This window comes from Protopterus annectens, chromosome 2.part0 (assembly GCF_019279795.1).
Source record: "Protopterus annectens isolate FY-2018-M chromosome 2.part0, PAN1.0, whole genome shotgun sequence".
Lineage (NCBI taxonomy): Eukaryota > Metazoa > Chordata > Ceratodontiformes > Protopteridae > Protopterus > Protopterus annectens.
In genome coordinates this window covers 928,294,545-928,321,456 of record NC_056728.1, presented here as the reverse complement: position 1 = coordinate 928,321,456, position 26,912 = coordinate 928,294,545, and the positions used below count along the sequence as shown (strand labels likewise).

General features: G+C 40.7%; 1 protein-coding gene across 2 annotated transcripts in view; it reads right to left on the bottom strand.

The window, feature by feature from the left end:
* Positions 1-26,912, bottom strand: part of GRSF1 (G-rich RNA sequence binding factor 1) — a gene marked incomplete in the record, with an annotated part of 1,027,193 nt that overhangs the window by 233,856 nt on the left and 766,425 nt on the right. For both annotated transcript variants that reach the window (XM_044061179.1, XM_044061178.1), the window contains 1 exon segment: positions 12,366-12,501. In XM_044061179.1, the coding sequence (XP_043917114.1) occupies positions 12,366-12,501 (136 nt within the window).

The following is a 26,912-nucleotide window of genomic DNA, read 5'->3' as shown; positions in this document are numbered from 1 at the left end:
GACTTGAGTCAAATGCCTCTGTGACTTGTTCAAAAAAGTTAATCAGTTTTAGTGGGTAGGATTCGCCTTTAACAAGCCCAAGTTGGTTTGGGTCCAGAGGTTGAAGACTTCCTAGGTCTTTGTTAATATGTTCCAAAACTATGAATTTCTCCGCCTTTTGGATAACCTGGGAGAATTATGAGTCCTACAACAGTTCTTGAAATCTTTGGCTCAAATCCACTGGAGAGTCTGAGCTGAAATACACTTAATGACTTGGCCAAACAATGTTTATTGCTGACAAGAAGACAACTTGGCACATTATCCAGGTCTAAGGAGCTAGTGTTCTTAGTCCTGGATAGAGCATTTTGGACTTGCTCTGAGATGATTGGGGTGGAGTGCGGACATAGCCATAATAATGTGTTACTGATAATTAGGTGGAAATAGTGGAGTAAAGTTTAACCCAAATGTGTCTGCTAATATGTTGGCTATGTCTTCAGGGGATGAGTATGTAATGTTATTTTTGTAACAATTCAATGTATTGTTAGATATTATTTCTTAGGTTCCTGACATAGCTAAAAAAGGCTTTGTGGTAATTCTCAGTAAATCCTCTGAGGAGGATTTGATTTTGTTTCAAAGTTCTTTGTTAATCTTTTTGAGTTCTTCTATAACTGATGGGGTGTCAATTTAGCTTTTATGAGCTATGGATTTCCTCCTGTTATTGTACAGTTTGTTAATACTGGGGTTTAACCAAATGTTTTTTTTTTTTCTTAAATCTTGCACTGTATTTATGTCTTATGGGGACAGATGTCTCAATGCACACCTAGAGGTGGGTACAGAACTTTTCCATTAATATGGCTACTTGGAATGTGGGGTCATTGGGGTGAAAAGGGTGTTTAGATTTTGTCACTATCAGTTAGTTGCAGTAGATTTGCCTTAGAGCAGTCGATGGAGTGGGTTTGCTGAGTAACTTGGCTCTTGCAATTAAGGTGTTAGCAAGGGGGCTAGGTCGATGAGAACAAGGTCCATTAGTTTGGTGCCCTACACTAGTTGTAGACTTGGACTAGTTGTTCTAAGGAGATGGCATTAATGAGGTGTAGGAATTTTTCTGCAAACTTTTTGTGTGGTATTCATCGAATTTTTGAACTTGCCCAAGAAGACAGTGTTAGGCTCTACAGTGAGAAATATTAATTTGTTTAGATATGCCTCACTGCTTGCTGGAATCATGGACAGGGTAAGGTAGTTGACAATGACTTTGTACCGGGCAGTGATTTATCATGAGAAGGATGTGCAGGAGTTCAGTGTTACTGTCCTGGAGTTAAAATGGCTTCTTTGAACAAAGATACGCCTCAAAGTTTACTTCCAAGTTTGGGATTGGATCCAAAGGAATGGCGGGCATTAAATCCCTGTACTGTGGGAATCTAAAACCTTGTTTCAGTAACTACACCTTTATCTATTATTTTCCAGTTTAGGAATGGTTGTAATGAGTGCAACTTTTTGTTAAGGCTTCTATTACTGAACACTGCTACCTTTATATAGTTTTGACTGGTTATGTAAGTAATTTCAGGATAATTACTTTGCCTAAAACAGGCACTGTGGATGAGGAAAAATCATTAGCCAATATACAGAAGCCATAAGAAGAGAAAAGCATGCCATTACTGACAAAGCAGCCAAGGATTTAAATAATTTCCTCTCGAGCTTATAATATATTGGATCCCCTTAGAATGACACCAGTAGCTGAACCAATAATTAAAGTCAATTATCATTTTTTGTTTGTACTGAGGCATTATTCTTAGCAATGGTAGAATAGTGCTCAATTCTAGTTTCACACCCATTTCAGATGCATATTCTGAGAGCTCTTTTATGTTCCTCTTCATATGCTCCAAGGAGGAGCATCTGAAGTCATTCACTCCTAAGTGCACAATAATCAGGTCATATGCAAACCTGGGGTGAAGGACTTGAGGGACCTAGTGATGGTGTAGACCTTGGCATCTGAAAGACAGCTACTAACCCATAATGCTTGTCCCTTCTCAGCCTAGTGAGTTGAGCATCTGTACCTCTAACTAATAAACTAATAACTCCCATCATTCTTATAGAAAGGGAAGGTCTACAAGAGGGTAGTGAGACCAGCTATGTTACATGGGTTGGAGACGGTGGCATTGATGAAAAGGCAGGAGTCAGAGCTGGATGTGGCAGAGGTAAAGATGTTAAGATTTGCACTGGGTGTGACTAGGATGGACAGGATTAGGAATCAGTATATTAGAGGGTCAGCTCAGGTCGGACAGTTTGGAGACAAGCAAGAGAGGCGAGATTGCGTTGGTTTGGATGTGTGCTGAGGAGGAATGCTGGGTATATTGGGAAAAGGATGCTAAGGATGGAGCTGCCAGGTAAGAGGAAAAGAGGAAGGCCTAACATAAGGTTTATGGATGTGGTGAGAGAGGACATGCAGGCGGTTGGTGTGAAAGAGCATGATGCAGAGGACAGGAAGAAATGGAAACAGATGATCCGCTGTGGCGACCCCTAACGGGAACAGCTGAAAGAAGATGATGATTCTTATAGATAGGTTCATAGATTAGTACTAAGCTAACTGCCCTTGCGAGCCATTTTAAGCCTAGCCAATTATCCCTTGTGAGACTCAAACCCTGCACCGTATGTTTCTAAGGCAAACACCTTAACCGTTAGGCCACCCTCCCACCCTCTGGGAGACTTTTACTATCCATCGATTGACTGAAAGAGCTACACCTCTATCAAGGATATGCACAGAGGTTTTTAGATGCAATAAATAAAAATTCAATGGGCCACACTTTTACTAGGCCAAATAGGGGACAAAATATTCTTGACCATATACATACAATTGTAGCATCTTCATGCACAACTCCATTAGTAACTCCTTCTCGATTAAGTCAGACCAAAAGCTAGCAACCTGCCTCATCCATGAAACTATCTAAACCTCCTGAAATCAATATATCAGAATTCAAGGATGTCAAGTGCACATCCGCCTCAAATTCTATGATGAAATCTTGAAATTCACTTATAACATCACCAGATTTGTAAAGGAATTTTACACTCCTAGGAATAAATGTACAGAATTAGTAGTATCATCCAGATCCAAATACAATGGGAAATTTAAAAGCAAAGCACTCTGGTGGCCCACTGACCAACAAAATCTCCAACCAAGGGGCAAAAAATCATTAGAGTATACAACAGATCTAAAGATTCCCCCAGTTCAATGAAGATATTAGGAATTTAACTTAGAATTTAAAAAATACCATTAGGTCTACTAAGGCAGCCCATTAACTCAGTCTGGTATCTGAAGCAAAGGACAATTACAAATCCTTCTTTAAATGTGTTAGAAAACTATACAGAAAAAAGAAGTTATGTACTCACCATAATGTTCCATCTGTGTTGTCCATTTTCATTGTTCCTCAACATTTGGGATTGGATCAGATATTCAGATCAGACTCTGTCATTACTTTTGCTCGTGGCCACCAGGGAAATTTTGAAGTCCTTCCTTAACCATAATGCACCACCCCATAACATACCATACTCCAAGAAATATTATAATTACTATCCTGGTAGAAGAAACCAAATCTGAAGCTCAACATAAGGGACAGTGATGCCCTTTTAAGCTCTCTCTCTTCCAGAAGTCAATAGATGAAAAATGTAAGGGGGTGGTTTGGTGAGAGGGGGAGTTCAGGAACAATGAAAATGAACAACACAGATGGAAAACTATGGGGAGTACATCACTTTTTTTATCTGATTTTGTCAATTTTCTTTCATTCCTCAACAGTTCGGACAGAGTCCCCAGCTACCTAAAAGCTCGGGGGGGCTTCAAGGAAGGATAGTCCTGAGCATAGCTGAGCCAAAGGCTGCATTTCCCTGAGACCAGATCCAATTTGTAATGAGTAATAACAGCATGAAGATTAACTCAAGTAGCAGTTACATAAATATCCATGGAAGTCCTAGATAAGAATACTGTAGATGCTGCCATGGACCTGGTTAAATGGGCACATAAAGGCTTTGGTTAAAGGCAGACCCTGCTTGTTGTAGACAAATGATAAACAATATGTAAGCCATTTTGCCAAAGTTACCTTTATAACTGGTTTACCCAATTTAGGCATCTGCTACATAGCTGAAGGTGACGAGGAACTTCACCTTTCAACACGACAATCACCCCAAGCATACATCCAAATAAAACAAGACAAACTAAACTGCCCAAACCGGTAAAACAAGCAAAGCGAGTTGGAAACCAATGAAGAGCTAAAAGTTTGTTGAATAAAAAGTTTTATTAGCGCTTTCGGTGGGGTCAGTGCCTCACCTTCTTCAGACAATGATTTAACTAATCAACCAGCATTTTATACAAAAATTAATCCAATTAAGCAATTAGATTCATCCCTTAATCTAAGCTTAAAGGAACATATCAAACTAAATTTCATAAATCCACAAAAGTATATGTGTACAACACACCATCAACGGAATACCGCTCTTAGATGAAACAGACGTTATAAGCATGAATGTTTCTTACAAACCTCTAAACCATTAAAACCATTTAAAAATGTCCTTTAATGCTCAAATAGCAATTTCAAAGGCATTACATTTCCATAGTTATTTAAAATAAAAAAAGAACTTGAAACTGTTGGAACCATCTAATAAACTGTGCATAACCTACACAAAATAGATGTCCAATGTACATAAAACAAATGCGGTTATTAAAAGAACACTATAACTGGCCATCGTTTATTGTGTATTATTTCAATACTACTAAAAAGTAGCTGTCTAGAAACGCATTGTTTCAAGCTAACTGATAATGTCTAATCACATATTCCCCTTAGTAAAAGCTCAAATTCACATTTTAAAATCTTACTAGTGATAATAAATAAATAGAACCTTAAATAAAACTTAATAAAGCTGCACTCGTGCAAAAATGCAACAAACCAGTACAGTTGTTCTACATGTTCCTATACTAATAAAAAGTGCTTTTCGAAAAGCATATTTTAATATTTACTAGTTTTTTTGGTTAATATAGTCACCACTCACTGCTTTGTTTATATGTATCTTAATAAGAGCTTAATTTAGTCAGCTATTTTTCTTGCCACAATGACAAGGAGCCTTATGGCAGTTTAGTAGTTTTGTGGTGGTTATACATTCACTTATTACATATTATTACACATACTTATTATATAAATATACACATACATTAGTTTATAATAAATACTTGGTAATGGTTTAACATAATACATTAAGTTAAGTGAATCAATATTTGATTTAATTAAATGAATATTTGACCAAAAAAAACTAGTAAAAACTAGTAAATATTAAAATATGCTTTTCGAAAAGCACTTTTTATTAGTATAGGAACATGTAGAACAACTGTACTGGTTTGTTGCATTTTTGCACGAGTGCAGCTTTATTAAGTTTTATTTAAGGTTCTATTTATTTATTATCACTATTATTAAGATTTTAAAATGTGAATTTGAGTCTTTACTAACGGAATATGTGATTAGACATTATCAGTTAGCTTGAAACAATGCGTTTCTAGACAGCTACTTTTTAGTAGTATTGAAATAATACACAATAAACGATGGCCAGTTATAGTGTTCTTTTAATAACCGCATTTGTTTTATCTACATTGGACATCTATTTTGTGTAGGTTATGCACAATTTAGTAGATGGTTCCAACAGTTTCAAGTTCTTTTTTATTTTAAATAACTATGGAAATTTAATGCCTTTGAAATTGCTATCTGAGCATTAAAGGACATTTTTAAATGGTTTTAATGGTTTAGAGGTTTGTAAGAAACATTCATGCTTATAACGTCTGTTTCATCTAAGAGCGGTATTCTGTTGATGGTGTGTTGTACACATATATACTTTTGTGGATTTATGAAATTTAGTTTGATATGTTCCTTTAAGCTTAAATTAAGGGACGAATCTAATTGCTTAATTGGATTCATTTTTGTATAAAATGCTGGTTGATTAGTTAAATCATTGTCTGAAGAAGGTGAGGCACTGACCCCACCGAAAGCGCTAATAAAACTTTTTACTCAACAAACTTTTAGCTCTTCATTGGTTTTCATACATCCAAATAAACTAAAGAATGGCTTCATCAGACAAAAAATAAAGTTTTGGAATGGCTCAGACCTAAATCCAATGGAAAATCTGTGGAGTAACCTGAAGAGGGCTGTGCACAAGAGATGCCCTCAGAATCTGACAGATTTGGAGTGCTTTTGCAAAGAAAAGTGGGCAAATATTGCCAAGTCAAGATGTGCCATGCTGATAGACTCCTACCCAAGAAGACTGAATGCTGTAATTAAATCAAAAGGTGCTTCAACAAAGTATTAGTTAAGGGTGTACACACTTATACAACCAGCTTATTGCCCTTTTTCTTTATATTTTTTTCTTCTAACAGATTTGTTTTTCAGTTGAATTGTACAGGTTATAGGTCACAATAAAGGAAGGAAAAGTTTTGAAATGACTTATTGTGGTCTCATTTTTTTATATCACAAAAACATGGCATTTTAACAGGGGTGTGTACACTTTTTATATCCCTGGTATAGGTGTACATGTATACATACAAAAAATACTATACACAGAGAGAAGAAATAAATATATTTCTTTTATTTATTACATTAAAGGATATCGTACATTTGGGTTATATGCTAATAAGCAAAACAGTGATTTGCATGTCACGGGGTACATGTTATAGGGAATTCAATCTGACTGCACATCTCAACAATGCACAGCTCCCAACTTCTTAGGTCAAAAGTCAAGGACAGAGTCAAAATTAACGAGGGACAAATGTCTAAAATAAGTGGCAATTTTTAATTACTCAAACCCATTTAAAAAATTAGTAAGACAACAGATTATGTATTGACATACATATGCTGAATAATCAAAAGACTGCAATGTCTGGCATTACAGGCTGATTGCAATCATCAGTGATTTACTAGAAAATCAAAAATGTTATGGGGAACAGGGCAAAAATATGCAAAGTTCTACAAAATTGGGGACAGGTGAGAGTTCTGCATCAGTGTCTCTGGATTACTTACTTTGCAAAACACTAACTTTTAGTCAGATGGCAAATATACTTTAACTGGACAGGTGAAGTTACCCAAATATGTCATACAAGTCTGCACAAAGCAAAGTGAACACTAACGTCTATCTCAGCCACACATGGTGGTAACAATCAGACACTTTAAAATCAAGGATTAGATAAATGCTCAGAGCCTATAGTCTATTAATCACAGAAAAGTATGTTCATTTTATTAATTTGTTATTTATTTATTTAACATTTGTTGACCGGGCTAGTCTAGCTGGATGTATGTCCATTTTCAGTAGAGGCCCGGGGAGAAAAGCTCCAATGATTATAAAAGTTTAAACATAGTCAGGCAATACAATACAACAATAGAAACATATAGAAAAAGAGCTAGTGAATACACATAGTAATAAAATAAGGTTAGAGCACAACTCAACAAATATAATGAACAGAATATGTTAACATATTTTTTTTTTTTTTTAGTTCTACAGTATGTGAGGGATAACATATTTCTATAAAGGTGAAATATGAGGTAGACTTTACAAGGCTAAGGGAGTAGAGATGGTAAGGATTAAGGAGGTAGTAATGAATAGAGAGGAAGTGGAAGGATTAAGCTGGGTAGGTGCAGGAGCAAAGCCAGTGTTTGTTGAGATGAACTTTCAAATGTCTTTTAAAAAGAGGGAGGGATGATAGAGATGTGATTTCAGAGGGTAGATTGTTCCATATTTTTCCAATGGAGTTGGAAAAGAGACAGTCACCTACAGAGTTAGAGGGTTTGGTTATATTAATCAGTAGTTTGTTGGAAGAGCGTAGATGTTTCAGGTTGTTATATGGTGAAATGAGGTTAGAGAGTATAGGAATTTTAGTTGGTTGGTATAAGATCTTGTGTGCTATTAATAATTGATGAAGACTGAGTAGGTTGGGAAATTCAAGCCAACCTAGATGTTTTAAGTTCAGACAATGATGAGTTCTAAATGGGGATCCTGTTGCAAATCTAGCAATGTTATGGTAAGATGTTGCAAGTTTCTTGAGGTTGTTTTTGGAGATATTAGTGAAGATGGGGGAAGCGTACAGGAGAGTAGAGATAAGGTGAGATCTGGCTAAGGTGGTCCTAGCTTCAGGTGTCAGGAAGGGTTTTATTCTGTAAAGGGATCCGATTTTTTTATTAACAGATTTGATAGTGTTGTTGATATGGGGGTCAAAGCTGAGATTATTGTCAATAGTTATTCCTAATAGTTTAGCTGTTGAGTCTGGAGAGATAAGTGTGTTGTCAGTGGAAGTAAGAGTTAATTGAATAGTGCAGTTTTGCATGAAGGTGAGAACAGTAACAGTTTGGTTTTCTTGGCGTTAAGGAGTAGGCAGCGGTCGCAGAACCATTGTTCAACAGTGGTAAAAGCTTTTTGGGTGAGTGACTGAAGTTCATTTAGTGAGTTGGCAGAACAGACTATGGTAGAATCATCTGCATATTGTATGCAGGTAGATTGTGGGATAGCAGATTGTAGGTCATTGATGAAGATAGAAAATAGAAGGGGGCCTAAGATGGAGCCTTGAGGTACACCCAAAGATATAGGAAGGAGATTAGATAATGTATTTTTCCAGAGAACTGCTTGCTGGCGGTTTTCTAGGTAAGATGTGAACCAGGTTATGGATGGAGGATCAAGTGAGAGAGATTTTAGTTTGTGTAGAAGAAGTTTATGATTAACCATGTCAAATGCTTTAGATAAGTCAATGAAGACTGCAGATGATAGGCAGTTATTGTTGCGGTTATAGTTGATTGTGTTGGTGAAGGAGAGTAGTGCAGTGGTAGTGCTGTGGAAGGGTCTGAAGCCATGCTGACAGTTGGCAAGTAGGTTATGATGTAGAAGGTGGTTAATAAGCTGCTTGTGGATACATTTTTCCATGATTTTAGCTATAGGTGATAGAAGAGCTATAGGACGAAAGTTAGAAAGGTCATTAGATTTACCTCCTTTGTGAAGAGGGATGATGTGAGATATCTTCCAGATAGAGGGGAAAATTCCTTCATTAATGGATCGATTTATCAGTATAGAGATGGGGTAGGAAATAGCCTTGGCTCCTATTTGTAGGAATTCAGCTGGGAGTTTGTCAGCAGAGAGGGTGGTTGGTCTTAGCTTTTTGAGCAGTGATAAGATGAAGGAGGTTGATAAAGGTTGAAAATGAAAGGATGGAGATACATTTATAGCAGGTAGAGTAGCTTAGAGGTGTCAGGAGTTAGGTGACTAGCAAGGGTTTGGATATTATTAGTGAAGAATGAATTGAAGTCATTAGCTATTTGTGTGGGGTTGTCTGGGTTAGAGTCTTGAGGGTTGGGTGTGATAGGTTGGCCTGGGGATAGGAGATTATTCATACTGGCCCAGAACTTTTTATGTTCCTTTTTGGAGGTTTGTTGAAATTGGAGGTAGTAGTTTTTTTTATGTCAGGATGGCTTTTTTTGTACTGTTTCTAAGTTGTCTGAAGTTTTGGTGGTCAGTTGTGTTCTTGGTGGAATGCCATTTCGCCCAAGATTTATTTCTTTGTTTGATTTTTTGCCTAGTGTTGTAGGTTAGCCAGGGAGCAGGTTTAACCTTGGTTCTAATGGTTTGACTTGGGGCATGGTTATTCTAGGATAGATACGAAAGTGGAGTTGAAGTATGCTACTGCTTCATTAAGTGGGAGATATTTTAGAGGGGACCAGTTATTTTGAAATAGTTCAGCTAGAAAGTGATTGGAGTTGAAATGCTTTTTTGAGCGAAGTGTTCTGTATGTGGTAGGTAAGTTGAAGCTAGTTTTATGTCGGATGACATAAGTAAGAGAATGGTCGCTTAGGTCTTCTGGAAGGATACCTACTTTGTAGATTAATTGAAGAGTATTAGTAAGAATCCAGTCTAAGGTGGTTTCATTGTTGATGGTTTTATTGGTTCTGGTAGGACTATTTATTAGTTGGGTAAAGCCATGTAGGTTTATATGGGAGCTGGGGTTTGGTACTATTTCATGAATACCAATCAATGTTAAAATTGCCTAGGACTAGTGTTTCTTGTGGGAGATGGGTAGAGAGTGAACTGAGGATGCATTCAAGTGAGTTGATGTTATTTCCTGGGGGAAGATAAACACATATGATATTTATGGCTTTACTACTGTTGATGTGGAGTTTGGAGCAGATAACTTCTGCCTGTTTATCAAGGCAAAGAGTATGATCTATAGTACAGATTCGGAATTGAGCCTTATAGAGAATTGCTACCCCACCTCCCTTTTTTGCTGTGCGATCAAGTCTAAGGATGTTATACCCAGGTGGGGTAATTTCGTTGTCTTTGATGGAAGGCTTTAGCCATGTTTCGGTTAGACATAGAATGTCAAATTGATGGTTTTCTAAAAGGGCATGGACTTGAGTAGTTTTGTTACAAATACTGCGAATATTCAGGTGAGCAATAGAGAGAGAGTTGGTGAGAGTGGTTGATGACAGAAATGTACATTTGTCTTGCTTAATGTAGTTGGTGGTGTTGGAGTAGTGTGGGTCAGGGTTTGGATTAATGTCTCCATCTAATAGTAAGTGGAGGAGTTTAAAATCTTTTGGGTGTAGAAGTTTGTCAAAGATATTGGTTAGTTTTTTTTTATTTCGGTTTGCTTAATTTAATGAAGGATAATTTATGGTAATTGGTTAGTATGTAGTTGGGTTGGGGACTGAGATTAATGAAGGTTTGGGAGAAAGTAGTTGTAGGTGTAGAGGTATGTTTAGAGGGAAAAGGGATAGTAGAGTGAAGTGGGTATTCATGGTAGGTTGTAATGAGAAAGGAAAATAGTGTTAGGTAGATAGGTAGTTTTAGTTGTGAGTGAGTGACTTATGGACATAGTAATGGTTGGGAGGTGAGTGAGGAGGAGATAGGAGGTTAGTGCTAGTAAGGGGGGGGAGGTGATGTCACTAAGTGAATGGGGGTGGAGGTTGGTAAGTTACTTGGTGGTAGTATGTTCAGTGGACAAAGTGACAGGTTCTTATCTGATTTGGTTAGGTAGGAAGGGGTGTGGCCACTAGTGTAATAAATGTAGGAGCACTGGGGGTGGGTGGAATTTGGGGGTAGGGTAGGGGAGCGGAGTGAGCCCGAAGGACGAACGGAGCGGGCAGAGACAAGAGAGTGGACACCCAAGGAAGACAATCAGTAGTACGGGAGAAAGAAGCAGGTAAGTTAATTAAGTTTAGTAGTGTGAGAAAGGTAAAGAAGGTCAGCAGGCTAGTGTATCATATGTATAGTCAGGAGAAAGGAGTTAGGTTATTACAAGGTGCTTAGACTTGTAAGACAGTTTGGGTGTAGTGAGAAGTATATACTGGGATAAGTGTAGTGAAGTGCAGAAACGGTTCTAGGGAGAGAAGAATCAAAAAACAAAGCATTAAAGTAGGGCTAGGGGGTGTGGTAGGGAGATAAATGCAGGGTCTATGATACTGAACAGTAAAGAAAGATGCCTCCTAGTGACCAGTGAGTTAATTGCAACAGGACCCACTTACAAGGGGCCAGGCTGTAGGAGAGAGGGGGTTGGATACAATAATACAAGAAGAGAGAATAGGTAGTCAATGTGCGAAGGCCAACTGTACAGGAAAAATATAGTTGGAGGGGGTTGTAGGCTGCTGGCTAACCTGAGTGGGAAACTTGCCTAAGGTAGCAGGGTTCTTAAATCTGAGATATTGCTACAAGGGTCAGGTATGTAGATTAGCACATACTTTCACTGTCTTAAGCAAGCTGGCTTCCCAAGGAGCTGGTGGGTAATTCCAGAGTCCGGACAGTTTCCAGAGACTTCAAGGAGAGGGATTTTCTGGTAGTTCAGGTACTGACTGTACAAGTTCACCAGGCTAGTATACGTAGGAAGAGAGAGGGAGTGAGATAGATAGTATTAGGAATTATAGCCAGTATAAAAAGAAATAAAAATCAGATGGACAAGTACTACAACAGTTATTGCATAAACAACAGTAATATCGCTAACTTGTACAAAACATCTAGTCATTAAGTAAATGCAGTTAATGTGATCATTTAGAGAGTACATAGAACAACACTAAATACCAAAACAGTTCTAAAAATTCACTGGTATTTATCACAACAGAAGAAACTCAAATTTGTTAAAAACATTTAGTCGTTATGGTAAATCATACAAATTGAGCAAATAGAGAGTACAGTGTAGGTGTTGTTATAGTTCTGGATTGTGCTTACTTTTGACATAACATATCAATGATCAAACACTATGAACAAAATGCAAGAAAGAATCAAAAGCTAAAGCAACATTTCTCTTATCTACTTGAAATGTATCTCCATTTATGAGACAATAGAGAAAAGTATATGGTCACAGCATCTAAAAACAAATAAGGTAAAGGACTTACGAATATAACATTTATCTTTCACCATTGCAGCAACACAGTCCTCTTTAGTTGCATAGTACACATCAGCTTCACCTGTAGCTCTGCCATCAGGTCCATATTCAATAACAATTTTCACAGGTCTCAGTGGAACAAAAAACTACAATAAAAAGTGGGAAAATGACAAATAAAAAGTAAATGGAACAATCTAGTCTGTTCTTTACTCCTTACAAATGCATCCAATTTTCTAACTCATTTCCATATTGCAGCGTATTGATAAGCAAGAAGTTTTCCTCAGTCATAATGATATACTTCATAAGATTATTTCCCTTCTGCAGTTAATGCGTTCTACTTCTGCACTTACCAAAATATCTTTAAAATCAGTAACCTTTTCTATTATACAAAAAAATCATTACAAGATTAGCCTACGCATTTGTAGAGCTCAGTGTAGTATGTTTTTACAAGGGGCAAATGATTAAGTCCACTATTAACAAATCAGGAGTCAGGCAAAGGCAGGGGGGACTCCTCACCTTAGTCAGAAACTATGACAGTACCTCCTGCACTCATCACAATCAGTAAAGCTTACACCGACTCACAGCCAAATTGGTCATGCAAACGAATTACTATCTCAGGTCACACCAGAATACTTATTGCCACCATTTACATTCCACAATCTGCTAATGCTACAAACCTGGAAAGGATTTTAGATTATGTCATCCACGTCATTGAATATAAAAAAGTTAATCATAAATGTGGGATGCAAACCTAAATCTTTAAAAAAAAACAAAACTACAAAATCTTATCTTACACAGGAACCTTACACAAAAGACTAAACAAAATCCTACCACCAAAGGGTACTAAATTACTGGAATTTATACTTACCAACTTTGCAGATAAAGTCAAGGCAGCAAATATTCTTCTAAACTTTTAGTGGCCACTGCTCAGTGGCAAATGAGAAAAAACAAGTCACCACCTAGATACATAACCACCAGACAAAAACATCAGAAAAAGTACAGTTGTGTACACTTACCATAAATGTAGATGTTAGAGTGTTATTCACTGTTGCAGTCATTACACTTGGGTTATCCTGCTGGCAGGCTACCCTCAGTTGGCCTGAATTCCAAAGTCTAGGTCTGGCGTCGGTTGCTGTCACCTCTTCCCTGAAGTCAGAGCGCCTAGGGTATTAAAAGATGCAGCCAACGCCATTTTCTTCAGTTTTTCTTGCCCCAGATGTCAGGTGCCCCCAAAAGTGTAGGCTAAAAATATGCCAATAAAACATGCATGCACCAAAATATATATTATACCTTCATCTACAAGCAAATACACCACATAGATTGTATAGATTAGAGAAGTGCAGATAAGTTCCAGCAAAGAAATGGGGGATGGTGGGTGGGTAACCTGGATTGCAACAATGAATACACTCAAACAGCGACATTTATGGTAAGTGTACACAACTGTACTATGTTCTTCGTGTTTCACAGTTGCAGTCATTACACTTGGGTTGAATCCCAAAGCTATGGTTGGGAGGCTGGAGCTAAATAGCATTAGGAGCGGCTATGAGGCCATGCAGAACTGCAGTGGCAAAGCCTGTCCTGGATTTAGAGTAGAGTGGTAAATGATAGTGCTTTGTAAACGTGTGCACTGAACTCCAGGTAGCAGCCTCTAAAATGTCTTTGGTTGGTACTCCCGTGAGGAAGGCTGCTTAAGTGGCTGCTGCTCTGGTTGAATGTGGCCTAATGCCCTTAGGCACTGGCTTGCCAATGTTGTGAATAGCAGAAATGAATGCAATGGCCTATCCACTTTGAAATAGTCTGCTTTGAGATAGCCTTTCCTTGTGATCCTGTAGCATATGCCACTAGTAGTTGCTCTGTCTTTCTGAAAGCTCTGATTCTGTTCAAGTAGAAGCGTAGCTGTCTGTGTATGTCCAAAGAATACAGAATTCTCTCCCCTTATTCTGTGGGTTTGGATAAAAAGTAGGCAGATGAATAGTGTGGTTTAGGGCCACACTGGACACTACCTTAGGCATAAATGTTGGGTTTGTCCTCAGAGAAACCCTGTCTGGATAAAAAAATGATAAAAGGTTCCACAGCCATGAGTGCCTGTAGCTCTGAGACTCATCTTGCAGAGGTAATTGCTAGGAGCAGAACTGTTTTCCAGGATAAAAACTTTATATCAGCTGTAGCGGCTGGCTCAAAGGGAGGCAGGGTGAGTTTTTCCAAGACATAACTGAGGTCCCATGCAGGCATTGGTGATCTCCTTGGAGGCCTTAAGTTTTTGGCTCCTCTGAGGTACTGCCTTAACAAAGGATGTGAAAAGTTTGGTGGCTCTGTACTGTAATGACCCGAAATGGCAGAGGCATGAATTTTAATTGATGAAAAGGATAGGCCTTTGTCCAGCATCTCAGTTAAGTATTGCAAAATCGGAGAAATATTTGGTACAGCTGTGTCAATTCCTTGTGCCTGGTTCCAGGCACAGAATCGCTTCCATTTTCCAGCGTAAGATTTTATGGTACTAGGCCTTCTGGCCTCCAAAATGACATCCATCACAGCTTTAGTGAGAGGTGCGTCCACCATGCTGTCAGATATAAGGTCTTGAGTTGGCTGTGCAGGATCTGATTGTTTTGTTGGGACAGTAGATGAGGTATTTGAGGCAAGGTCCAAGCCGGGCATTGAGACAAGTTCCTTAGGACTGGATACCAGTACTGGCGGGACCAGTCTGGGGCAATCAGTATCATCTTTGGCTTCTCTTGTCTGACCTTTAGGAGTACCCTGGGGAAGAGAGGCAGTGGAGGAAAGGCATATACCGCTGAGCTTTTCCAGCTGAACGATAGGGCGACCATTTTCCATGCTTGTCTGTGATAAGTCCTTGTGCAGAATCCTTTTAGTTGGTAGTTGTGAGGGGAGGCAAATAGATCTATATCCGGGCATCCCCATTTCCTTATCATGCTGAAGACTTGTGGATCCAATTTCCACTCATGGGGATCCATGAGGTTTCAGCTTAGTTCGTCTGCCAGAGTATTTATCTTTCCTGGCAGGAATTGTGCCTGCAGATGTACTTGGTAAGTCAATGCTGTGTCCTACAAAGTCATGGCTAGTCTGCAAAGTGGGTAAGAATGGGTGTCTCCCCTGCTTGTTTATATACCACATGACCGTGGTGTTGTCTATCTATCAGTAGTTGTCCTGGATGAAGTAGATCCTTGAAGGCTGTCAGGGCATTCTGACAGCTAGCATCTCTTTTTGATTGATATGTAGATGCATTTGGTTTGCGGACCATGTGCCTTGAATACATCTTCCGGCCATGTGGGCCCCCCAGGCATAATCTCATGCATCCGTTGTTAATGTCTGCCTGGCTGGGGGTAAAGTGAATGGCTGTCCCTTGTTCTGGTGACAAGCCTTCACCCATCATCGAAACTCCTGTTGTAGGCAGGGAATGATGGTAATTATTGTTTCCAGGCTGTGGCAGTGTTGAGCCCAAACACTTTTTAGGTACCATTGAAGTTTCCTCATATGCAGTCTCGCATATGGAATTAGTAGAATGCAGGATGCCATGAAGCCCAAAGCCTGCAGAAGTTTTCTTGCAGATAACTGGGCCTTTGTTGCCAACAGTATGAAATATGTAGTCAGTTGCCCTTGTTTGTTTGGCGTGAGATAAGCCATCTGGGCAGTTGTATTTAAGCTTGCACCCAGGAATATTATCTCTTGAGAGGGTACTAGTTTTGATTTCTTTTTGTTGACTGTGTACCCTACACCTGTTAGGAAATCTCTTTACAAATGCCAGATGCTGTAGTAGAATGTCCTTGTTCGCTGCTTGAATGAGGCAGTCATCCAAGTAAGCATATATTTGTATTCCTCTTTGTCTGCAGAATGCAATTACTGGTGCCGGGCACTTTGTGAAGACCCTGGGCGCAGTAGATAAGCCAAAGGGCAGTGCAGAGAATTGGTAGTGCGTTGAGTCAGCTTTGAATCTGAGGTATCTTCTGCATGTTTGTCTGACTGGGACATGCAGGTATTCCTCTTAGGTCTAAAGTCACAAGCCAAGCCTTCTCGCTCAGCATGAGCAGAAGCTGCTGTAGGGTCAACATTTTGAATTTTGGTATATCCAGATATGTGTTTAGTATAGATAGGTCCAGTACTGGTCTCCAGGTCTTGTCCTTTCTTGGTACCAAGAACAGTCTTGAATAAAATCATTGTCCCTGCTCTTGCTCTGGTACTTGTTGAGTGGCCCTCATGTCCATGAGGGATGAGACTTGTTTTTGCGCCTCTGCCCATTGATGTTTTGGCAGGTCTGGCCAACCGTTTGTCCTTGGCAGGGTATGGAAGTGAAACTTGTAGCCTTGTGACACTATGTCTAGGACCCATTTGTCCTGGGTTATTATGTGCCAATTTTGAGAAAAAAGTGCTAGTTTTCCCCCTAAAGGTGTTGCCAGAAGATAAGTGCTTGGTGCAGGCACGGGGGAAGTCATTGGGACTGTTTCCTGTATGGCTGTGATTTGTCTTCTCCACTTTTGGAGGTAGAAGCACCCCATTGTTTAGATCTGTACGAATCCTGGGGCTGGGATCTGACTCTTGGGCATTTGTATCTTCCCCTTTGTGGTCTGTCTGACACTGGAAAGGACCAATTCTTTGTAGGCCAGTGTCTGCTAAATCTTGGAGGCTGTACCGGTAAGAAATTCTTAACCGTTTGCATAGATTTAGCTTTGTCCTCCATTTTCTTTAAAACCTCCTCTGCTTTAACACCAAACAAGGTATCATGCTGTAATGGAGCACCTAATAATTTTGCTTTGACATGGTCAGGCAGAGTTTGTTCCTTTAACCAAGCATGCCTCCTGATGACAGAACCCGTAACAGCGGCCCTGCAGGCCTCCAAAGAATCAAAACCACATTGCAAAGTATGCTTTCCAACTTGCTCAGCTGCATGCAATAAATCCTGCGTGCGTTTGTTTTCTGCACATTCAGAATTTATCAACATTTTCTGTTTAAGCAGTGACATAATATATTGCTGATATTTGAGCATAAGAAACTGACAATTTAAAGCCCTTATAGCCAAGGTAGCAGAGGTGTAAATCTTTTCCCCCCATCTGTCCAATGCCTTAGAATCCCTGTCAGAGAGGGTAGGGTTTTTTTTTGCAGTGGATGCCTTGACCCCTTTGGGACCCTGAGAGAGAGTTTCTGGGTCAGCAGCAGGGTTTTTGAAAAGGAATTTATGAGAGTCAGGAACCCTGTAGTACCCGTCTGGCTTAACAGGAGCTGGAGGTAAGGAGTCAGGGGTCAGACTGGACTCTGAAAATACATAGTCTACAATGTCTAACACAGGTGGAATAGCTAGGGGCCTGTGTTGCGGGAGTAAAAGGAAGTCTCTGAGCCTTTTCTTAGATTCTGAATAATCTTGGCTCTCCCAGTGGAAATGTTCCCTCATGGTATACAAGGTTTCCCCAAAAGAGTAATCCTCAAGAGGAGAGGCAGAAGGGATAGATTCTTCAGCATCAGAATCCTTATAGGGAGGAAGAGACTATTCCTGATCAGAAGAGGAATCAGATGAAATGGAAACCTGATCTGAAGATTCATATTCTGTCTCTTGCCTAGGCCTCTTATCAGGAGGGGGATGGGAACCCCTGATCAAAGTAATTAAGTCTTCGGCCATTTTGAGCATCTGTTTTTTAGGCATGGAGGACTGACCATGAGGCTGTTGTACTTGTTTCTTTGTCTTTAAAGGTGCTTTATTCTTTGCCTTTGTAGCTGGAGTCGCTTTAATGTACAATTGAGTAGGTCTGAAAACACCCCCAGAAGCCGATGCCTGCTCAGCGGCTCCGGACCCATCTGAGGGAATAGTCTCCGAAGGTCCAATACCTTGAGCTTCCAGCGGCCTAGGCAACTCCACGTGGGAGTCTGTAGTGGCCTGCGGGTCCAAAGTAGTCAGGCGCTGCGAAAGCGCCTCTCTGAGAACCGGCGACTGGCTTAGAGGAAGCCTTGTCATCGGTTTTAGACCTCAGATGCCTGTCCTTTTCTTTGCGTTTCTTGTAAATTCCGGTAGTCGGATGGCTATCCGACGGCAATCTTCTGCCAAAATAGTGAAATGCAAAATCGTAATGACGCTTAATAGTGCATTGGTTAAATCTAGCACAAAACCGACAACTAGCAACGTTGTGGTCAGGGCCTAGGCAAGGAATACAGTAAGAATGAAAGTCCTTATGAAGTATTTGCTTCCCACAAGAAATACAATTATTAACTTTTTCTGACATCGGTCTGGAGCAAGAAAAAAGTTTTCCCCAACAGGGTACTTAGCTTTTAATGTTTAATGAAGACTTCGGATCTGAAATTCGAACACGCAAATCTCAGGAGTCGGCCGACCGGCACTTGCAAACTGCTTCTGCTTTAGGCACCGCGCGGCAAGAAAGACTGAAGAAAATGGCGTCGGCTGCATCTTTTATACCCCTGGCGCTCTGACGTCAGGGAAGAGGCGACAGCAACCGACGCCGGACCTAGACTTTGGAATTCAGGCCAACTGAGGGTAACCTGCCAGCAGGATAACCCAAGTGTAATGACTGCAACAGTGAAACATGAAGAACATCTCAAACCTTGATCCAAGATTAGAATTAACTTTATTCCTCTACATGCTCATTAGTACCCTAACTTCCATCCAAATGTTCTTTACTCAATAACATCAAGAAGACAAACTGATTTCAAACACAGTGGCATATTAAGAAGCATGACAGCAAAGTGTTGTTAAAGCTACTAAATTCAACAATATGGGGAAAATGCAATTACTAGCCAGTCATGCAACTGCATGGAAGCCAGCAAAGACGAAATTTTGAGAAAGTTAACAGAAAATAATCTAACAAAAGGAGAAAAAACTCTGGCTGGAAAGAACTTTTCAGCTGTTCAAACAAAAGAAGATAAAGTTTCAACTTTAGTAGACAGCTTCCAGCAATTTAGAGAGAAAAATAATCAAATGCACTTAGAGGTGTTTAAGTGAGACAGTATATAAAATCAAATGACATCTCTGGAAAGAACAGAAGAAACTTTAAGTATCTATTCAGTTGAGCTGATATAACTACCCAAAACAGTGATTAAAATGAAGGAAACACTGGCTGAATATAAGTTTTAACAAGAACTGTTTCAAAACATAGTAGAGTGAAAAGACAGGGCATGCAGAGAAAACAAGAGAAACTGGAAGGAACAGACTGCATTATTTTTATTTAAGTACATATAAGTAACTGGACTAGTATTTAACAGCAGGAACTGTCAACTGAGAGTCCACATCATCTACATGCTCCAAAGAAGCCGAGATATACACAAGTAAAGAAGCAGTCATACTGGCATAAAGAATTGCTCCTGACTAAACGGTGTTAGAAAGGAAAACTGCTGAGTCCTAAAACGTAAAGGCCTGAAGACCAACAATCCAGACTTGCATATACCAGGTCAAAGACTGCCATTTCCTGGAATATTCCCTTTTCTCTTGGGTACGACTACACTGATGTTGATATTACCACACCTCCTCCACCCCCTGCAACAAGACATTTAAAGGGAAAGAGCAATGTTCAATATTTGCTCTTCACCTGTATTACTGTTTTGTTTTAGCTTTGTTTTGGGGCTTAATCCAAGTCCCAAAATTTCTGTAGGGAGCCCTGAAAAAGAGATTAATGACCAACTTAGCAAAATGTACTTTACGCCTGCAGCAAAAATGAAAGTCACCCTCTACAATTTAAATTAGGAAGAAATTAATTAGCAGAGCCACTAACCTCTATAGTTTACCTCTCATTATGTAATAGCTTAGTTCCCCAAAAAGCCTTCATAAGGCCATTTTCAAAGGTTACAGCCCCTAAAATGGCAGAACGACACAGAACAGTAGCCATCCTAGACACCTTAGCTAAACTTTTTGAGTAACTAATATATAGCCAAATCCTTGACTACATCTTATCTGGTTTAAACACTACCTGCTATGCAGAACCTTTACAATGGATAACAACACTGCAGATACTAACCTGTGGTCTACATTCCACTGGTGTTCCCCCTAGGAGTGGTACTAGGGACACTACAGTTTCTCATTATTCTTTGACTACCTCCCGTGAGACATGCCATACTTAAATATCATACTTTACATGCTGATGACATTGCCATCACTAAGAAAGCAGCATCACAAATCCAAATCAAAAACTTATTACAAAAGAACTTTAGGATACTTTGGAAAGTACAGTTGTGTATGTAAATTTACCATAACAGTAGAGGTTTGAATGATCACTGCTGCAGAAGCCTTAGCTATATGGATTGAATCCTGCAAAGGATTCGAAAACCGGCCAGCTCCAAAGCCTTCAAGACACCTTTCATGCACCCAAATTGTTAGTTTGAGCTGAGCTGATTAATAGTCTGGTTTGAGAGTGAAGCCCTTCACAGCATTCATGCCACTGCAAAGAGGGAGGCTAAAACCCTGAGAGGAGAATCCTAGGAATATAAAAATAAAACATCCAGACCCTGGCATAAAAAACGCACTTATTTATTTTACATGATTTGACTGGGTTAGTCTGTCTGAGCTGACAGTCCTTTTTCAGCGGAGGCCTGGGGAGAAAAGCTCCATATCTTAATAATACACATAATGAGAGCAATAAAGTTATAAAAAACATTTACCCAGACATTACCATCCTTACTGAAAAGTACAGTTTTGTACCTACCATAAATGTAGATGTTCGAGTGCTAATACAGCTGCAGTCATAACAGATGGGTTCTCCTGCCATCAGACAGGTCCTCGGTTGGCCGAATTCCAAAGTCTAGGTCCGGCGTCGGTTGTCGTCGCTTCTTCCCCGACGTCAGTGCGACAGGGGTATAAAGGAACCAGCCGACGCCATTTTCTTCAGTTTTTCTTGCCCCAGATGTCAGGTGCCCCCAGAAGGCAGGCAATACATAAATTTGTGTAATAATGCAGTGCAATATAATCAAAATACAGTAGTTGCAAGCAAATACATCATAAATGAATACCCCAATCAGGTTGTATGAGGATGTGTTAGCCTCTAGGCCTGTCCCAAGAGGGGAAGGAGGGAGGGAAACCTGGACTGCAGCTGTATTAGCACTTGAACATCTACATTTATGGTAGGTACAAAACTGTACTATGTTCATCGTGCATACAGCTGCAGTCATAACAGATGGGTAGAATTCCAAAGCTAAGAAAGGGGTGGTAGGCACTAGGTGGAACTCGGAGGAGCCAAAATGCCCTGCAAGACTGCAGTGGCAAAGCCTGCTCTAGATTTTGAGTATAATGGTAGGTTGTAGTGCTTGGAGAAGGTATGCACAGAACTCCAAGTGGCTGCTTCCAAAATATCCTTGGTAGGAACTCCTCTGAGGAAGGCTGCAGAGGTGGCTGTGGCCCTGGTGGAATGAGTTCTAATGCCTGTAGGTACAGTTTTGCCATGAAAGGAATAGCAAAAGCGTATGCAGTGGGCTATCCATTTTGAGATTGTCTGTTTGGAAATTGGCTTTCCTTGAGCTCCTACCGCATAGGCCACAAAGAGCTGTTCTGATTTTCTGAAAGGCTTTGTTCTGTCCAAATAATAACGCAGTTGTCTGTGGATGTCCAAGGAATGTAGTAATCTCTACCCTTTGTTTTGAGGATTAGGATAAAAAGTAGGTAAATGTATGGCCTGATTTAAAGATACCCTGGATACCACTTTAGGCATAAAGGACAGGTTGGTTCGTAAGGAAACTCCGTCCTGATGGAAGATGATAAAAGGCTGGACAGCCATGAGAGCCTGTAATTCTGAAACTCTATGAGCTGAGGTAATAGCCAGAAGGAAAGGAGTTTTCCAGGGCAAATATTGCAAATCTGATGAGGCAGCTGGCTCAAAGGGAGGCAAGGTCAGTTTTTCCAGAATGAAATTAAGATCCCAAGCAGGTATTGGTTGTTTCCTTGGAGGTCTTAAATTCTTAGCCCCTCTGAGGAACTGTCTTAAGAGAGGGTGAGAGAATAAAGGTGCATCAGTGTTGTATTCTGCAGAAATGGCTGAGGCATGTATTTTGATGGAGGAGAAAGAAAGTCCACTGCTTAGCAGTTCAGCCAAATATTGTAGTATTTGAGGTAAATTCAATTTTCCAGGATCCTGGCCCTTTTTCTCATTCCAGACACAAAAATGTTTCCATTTTGCGGAGTAAGCTTTTCTAGTTGATGATCTTCTGGCCTCCAAAATGACATCCTGCACCTCCTTGGAGAGTAGGGCCTGTTGTGATGCTAAGGAATTTTCCATGCGGCTAGATTGAGTGTTTTTAGCTGGCTGTGAAGAGTTTTGAAGCTGTGCTGAGTCAGAAGAAGAGGCATTAGAGGCAGGGTCCATGGTGGGGAATGCATCAGTCTCCTCAGGAGTGGGTACCAGTGTTGCCTTGGCCAGTCCGGAGCAATGAGAATCATCTTTGGTCTGTCTGCTCTGGTCTTCAATAGAACTTTGGGCAGCAGAGGACGAGGTGGGAAGGCATAAACTGTCATTGATGTCCATCTGAAAGAGAGAGCGTCCACTCTTCAGGCCTTTGTATGGAAAATCCTTGAGCAGAATTTTGTCAATTGATGATTTTTGTGGGAGGCAAAGAGATCTATGTCTGGCCTTCCCCATTCTTGGATTATTTCTGTAAAAACTTTTGGATGCAATTTCCATTCGTGTGGATCTGTCCTATTCCTGCTTAGGTTGTCTGCCAGCATGTTTTCCTTGCCTGGCAAGTACTGTGCTTGTAGTTCCATTTGTAAGTCCATGGCCATGTTCCAAAGTGACATGGCCAGTCTGCATAGAGGGTAAGAATGTGTTCCTCCCAGTTTGTTTATGTACCACATAACTGTGGTGTTGTCCGTTCTTATCAATAGTTGACCTGGTTGTAGAAGGTCCTTGAAAGCTATAATAGCATTTATTACTGCTAGCATTTCTTTTTGATTGATGTGAAGGTGCTTTTCTTTTTGGGACCATTTGCCCTGAATGCACCGATCTGTCATGTGCACCCCCCAGGCGTAGTCCGAGGCATCTGTTGTGATGACTTGATTTGCTTGAGGCTTGCTGAATGGAAGACCTATGTTTGTTTGACATGCTTGAGCCCACCACAGAAATTCCTTTTGCAGACATGGAATTAGTGGTATTATTGTTTCCAAACTGTGGCTGTGTTGAGACCATATGTTTTTCAGGTACCATTGTAGTTTCCTCATATGCAGCTTTGCACATGGGATTAGTAAGATGTAAGATGCCATGAATCCCAGAGCCTGCAGGATTTTCCTTGCAGTCAGCCTGGTGCAATTTGCTAGTGTTCTGAAGTATTGAATTAGCTGCCCCTGCTTCTCTGGTGTGAGGTAGGCCCATCTGGGTGTTTGTGTCCAAATTGGCACCCAGGAAAATTATCTTCCGAGAGGCTATTAGCCTTGATTTCTTTTTGTTGACTGTGTATCCCAGAGAGTTCAACAACATTATTACATAAGCCAGATGTTTCAGAAGAATGTGCTTGCTGTCCGCTTGGATCAGGCAGTCGTCCAAATAGGGGTATATTTGTATCCCTTGAAGTCTGCAGTAGGCAATTACTGATGCCAGGCATTTCGTGAATACTCTGGGTGCAGTAGATAAGCCAAAGGGCAATGCAGAGAATTGATAATGGGTTGAACCTGCAAGAAATCTGAGGTACCTTCTGCAATTTTGTCTGATTGGGACATGCAGGTATGCCTCCTTGAGGTCCAATGTTACCAGCCAAGACTCCTTGCCCAGCATGGGAAGAAGTTGCTGTAGAGTGAGCATCTTGAATTTTGGCACAAGTAGAAATGTGTTTAGGATGGATAGGTCCAAAATAGGTCTCCAATCTTTTCCCTTGCTTGGCACCAGAAATAGCCTTTAATAAAAACCTTGACCTTGTTCGTGCGTAGGTACCTCTTGAATAGCTTTCATGTTTATGAGATGAGTAATTTGCCTTTCTGCCTCTGCCCTTTGATTGTGTGGCAGGTTTGGCATGCCTCTCATTTTTGGAAGGATGTGAAAATGGAATTTGTAGCCTCTGTTTATAATGTCCGGGATCCATTTGTCCTTTGTGACAATATGCCAATTTTTTAAAAATAATGCCAGCTTTCCTCCTAACTGGGCTGCCATTTGAGACTTGGTTGGCATGCAAAGGGGAAAGTCATTGGGTTTGCTTTCTGAAAGATTGCGAGTTATCCTCACCACCTCTTTGTGTAGGAGCTTGCCATTGTCTGCCTCTAAACGATCCTTGGGCTTGTCCTCTGCCCCTCGGGTGCCTGTATCTGCCTCTTTGGGGTCTGTCCGTGGCAGGAAAGGACCAGTTTTTGGAAGGCCAATTTCTACTAAAGCGTGCGGGTTGTACCTGCAGAAATTCTTTCACAGTTTGCATTGATTTAGCCTTTTCCTCCATTTTCCTTAACACTTCCTCAGCATTAGCACCAAATAGTACATCCTTTTGAAGAAGGACGTCTAGTAATTTAGCTTTGACATGATCAGGCAAGGCTTGTTCCTTGAGCCAGGCACGCCTACATATGACTGATCCTGTAACAGCAGCCCTACATGAGGCCTCTAGAGCATCAAAACCACATTGTAAGGTATGCTTACCCACCTGTTCTGCACTATGCATCAAATCCTGCAACTCCAAGTCTGGTTGTTCAGGTTGTGACATTTTACTTTTCAATTGTGATAACAAAAACTGTTGGTATTTTAGCATATGAAACTGACAGTTTAAGGCCCTCATGGATAAGGTAGCCGAGGTATATACCTTTTTTCCCCACCTTTCTAAGGATCTGGAGTCTCTCTCTCGGAAGGTAATGGATTTTTAGCAATGGAGGCCTTAACTTCCTTGGGGCCCTGTGAGATGGTTTCGGGTCAGCAGCATGGCTTTTGTATAGAAATTGGTGTGAGTCAGGAACCCTGTAGTACCTGTCCGGCTTAACTCGAGCTAGAGGTAGAGAGTCCGGGTTAAGGCAAGCCTCCGAGTAAACATCATCTAGGATGTCCAAGACAGGAGGTACAGCCTGAGGCCTGTGCTGAGGTAGCAAGAGAAATTCCCTGAGCCTTTTCTTGGAATCTGAATAATCTTGGCCTTCCCAGTGGAAGTGTTCCCTTAAAGTATGCAAAGTTTCCCCAAATGAGTAATCCTCTGGGGGGGAGACAGAAGGGATGGGATTCCTCCACATCAGAGTCTTCAAAAGGGGAGTAAGAATGTTCCTGATCATCAGAGTGCTGTGAAATAATGCAGCCCTGATCAGAGGAGGGGGAATCTTCCTCCACTCTAGGCCTTTTGTCCGGTGGGGGCTGAGAACCTCTGATAAGAGTAATTAAGTCCCCAGCCATTTTAAGCATCTGTTTCTTAGGCATGGGGCCTGGAGATGGGCCCTGTGTAGCTGGTCTCTTAGAGTGCATGGTTGCTTTAGACTTTGTGAAAGCCTTGATGGAGAAAGAAGAGGAAGGTCTGAAGACACCTTGAGTGGAGGTGGACCTGTCCACATTCTGAGTTTCAACGCCAAGAGTGGCTTCGGTATCTGTAGTCGGGGTGTGGGCCGAGGAGCCTGCGACCTCAGGCACAGGAGACACCATGAAAGAAGTGTCGTCGGTAGTCAGGAGCTGCGTAGGCGCCTCGCTGAGAACCGGACCACGTGTAGTTGGCTTTGGCGTGGTGTCGGTAGAGGCCACGGACCTCGTGTGTCGGTCCTTGTCTTTGCATTTTTTAGACAAAACCGAAGTCGGAGTATCCGACGACATAGTATAATTAAATGCTTTCCCAAAATAATGCTGGGCGAACTCCACCCGACGTTTAATAGTGCGTTTGTTGAATGTAGCACAAAAGCGACAGACCGAGACGTCGTGGTCTGGGCCTAAACAAGGTATACAGAGGGAATGGACATCCTTATGCGGTATTTGCTTCCCACAAGAAATACAATTATTAACTTTGTGTGACATCGGTCTGAGGCAAGAAAAGTTTCCCCAACGGGGTACTTAGCTTTTAAGAAGACTTCGGTTTCCAAATTTTCGTAATCTCAGGAGCTGGCCGACCGGCACTTGCGAACTACTTCTGCTTTGGGCACCGCTCGGCAAGAAAGACTGAAGAAAATGGCATTGGCTGGTTCTTTTATACCCCTGTCGCACTGACGTCAGGGAAGATGCGACGACAACTGACGCCGGACCTAGACTTTGGAATTCGGCCGACCGAGAACCCGCCTGACGGCAGGAGAACCCATCTGTTATGACTGCAGCTGTATGCACGATGAACATCCTGGTTGAAACCACATATACTAGACCTGGAAATAACCTCACCTGGTTACAATATTCTAAGAGCTGACAGAATAGAAAAAAAGAGAGGTGGTGTAGCAATTCTCTAAGAACACGCTCAACTTACAACCTGTAAACATAAGTATTACTAACATTAATAATACAGAGCTACTCATAACCAGATTACAACTAAAGCAGAACATACATACATATATATATACATATATACATATATATATATATATATATATATATATATATACATATATATATATATATATATATATATGTATGACACTTGCATATTATCGCAATCACATTCGGAGCAGGAGAAGTGGCTAATTTGCAAGCCCTATCCT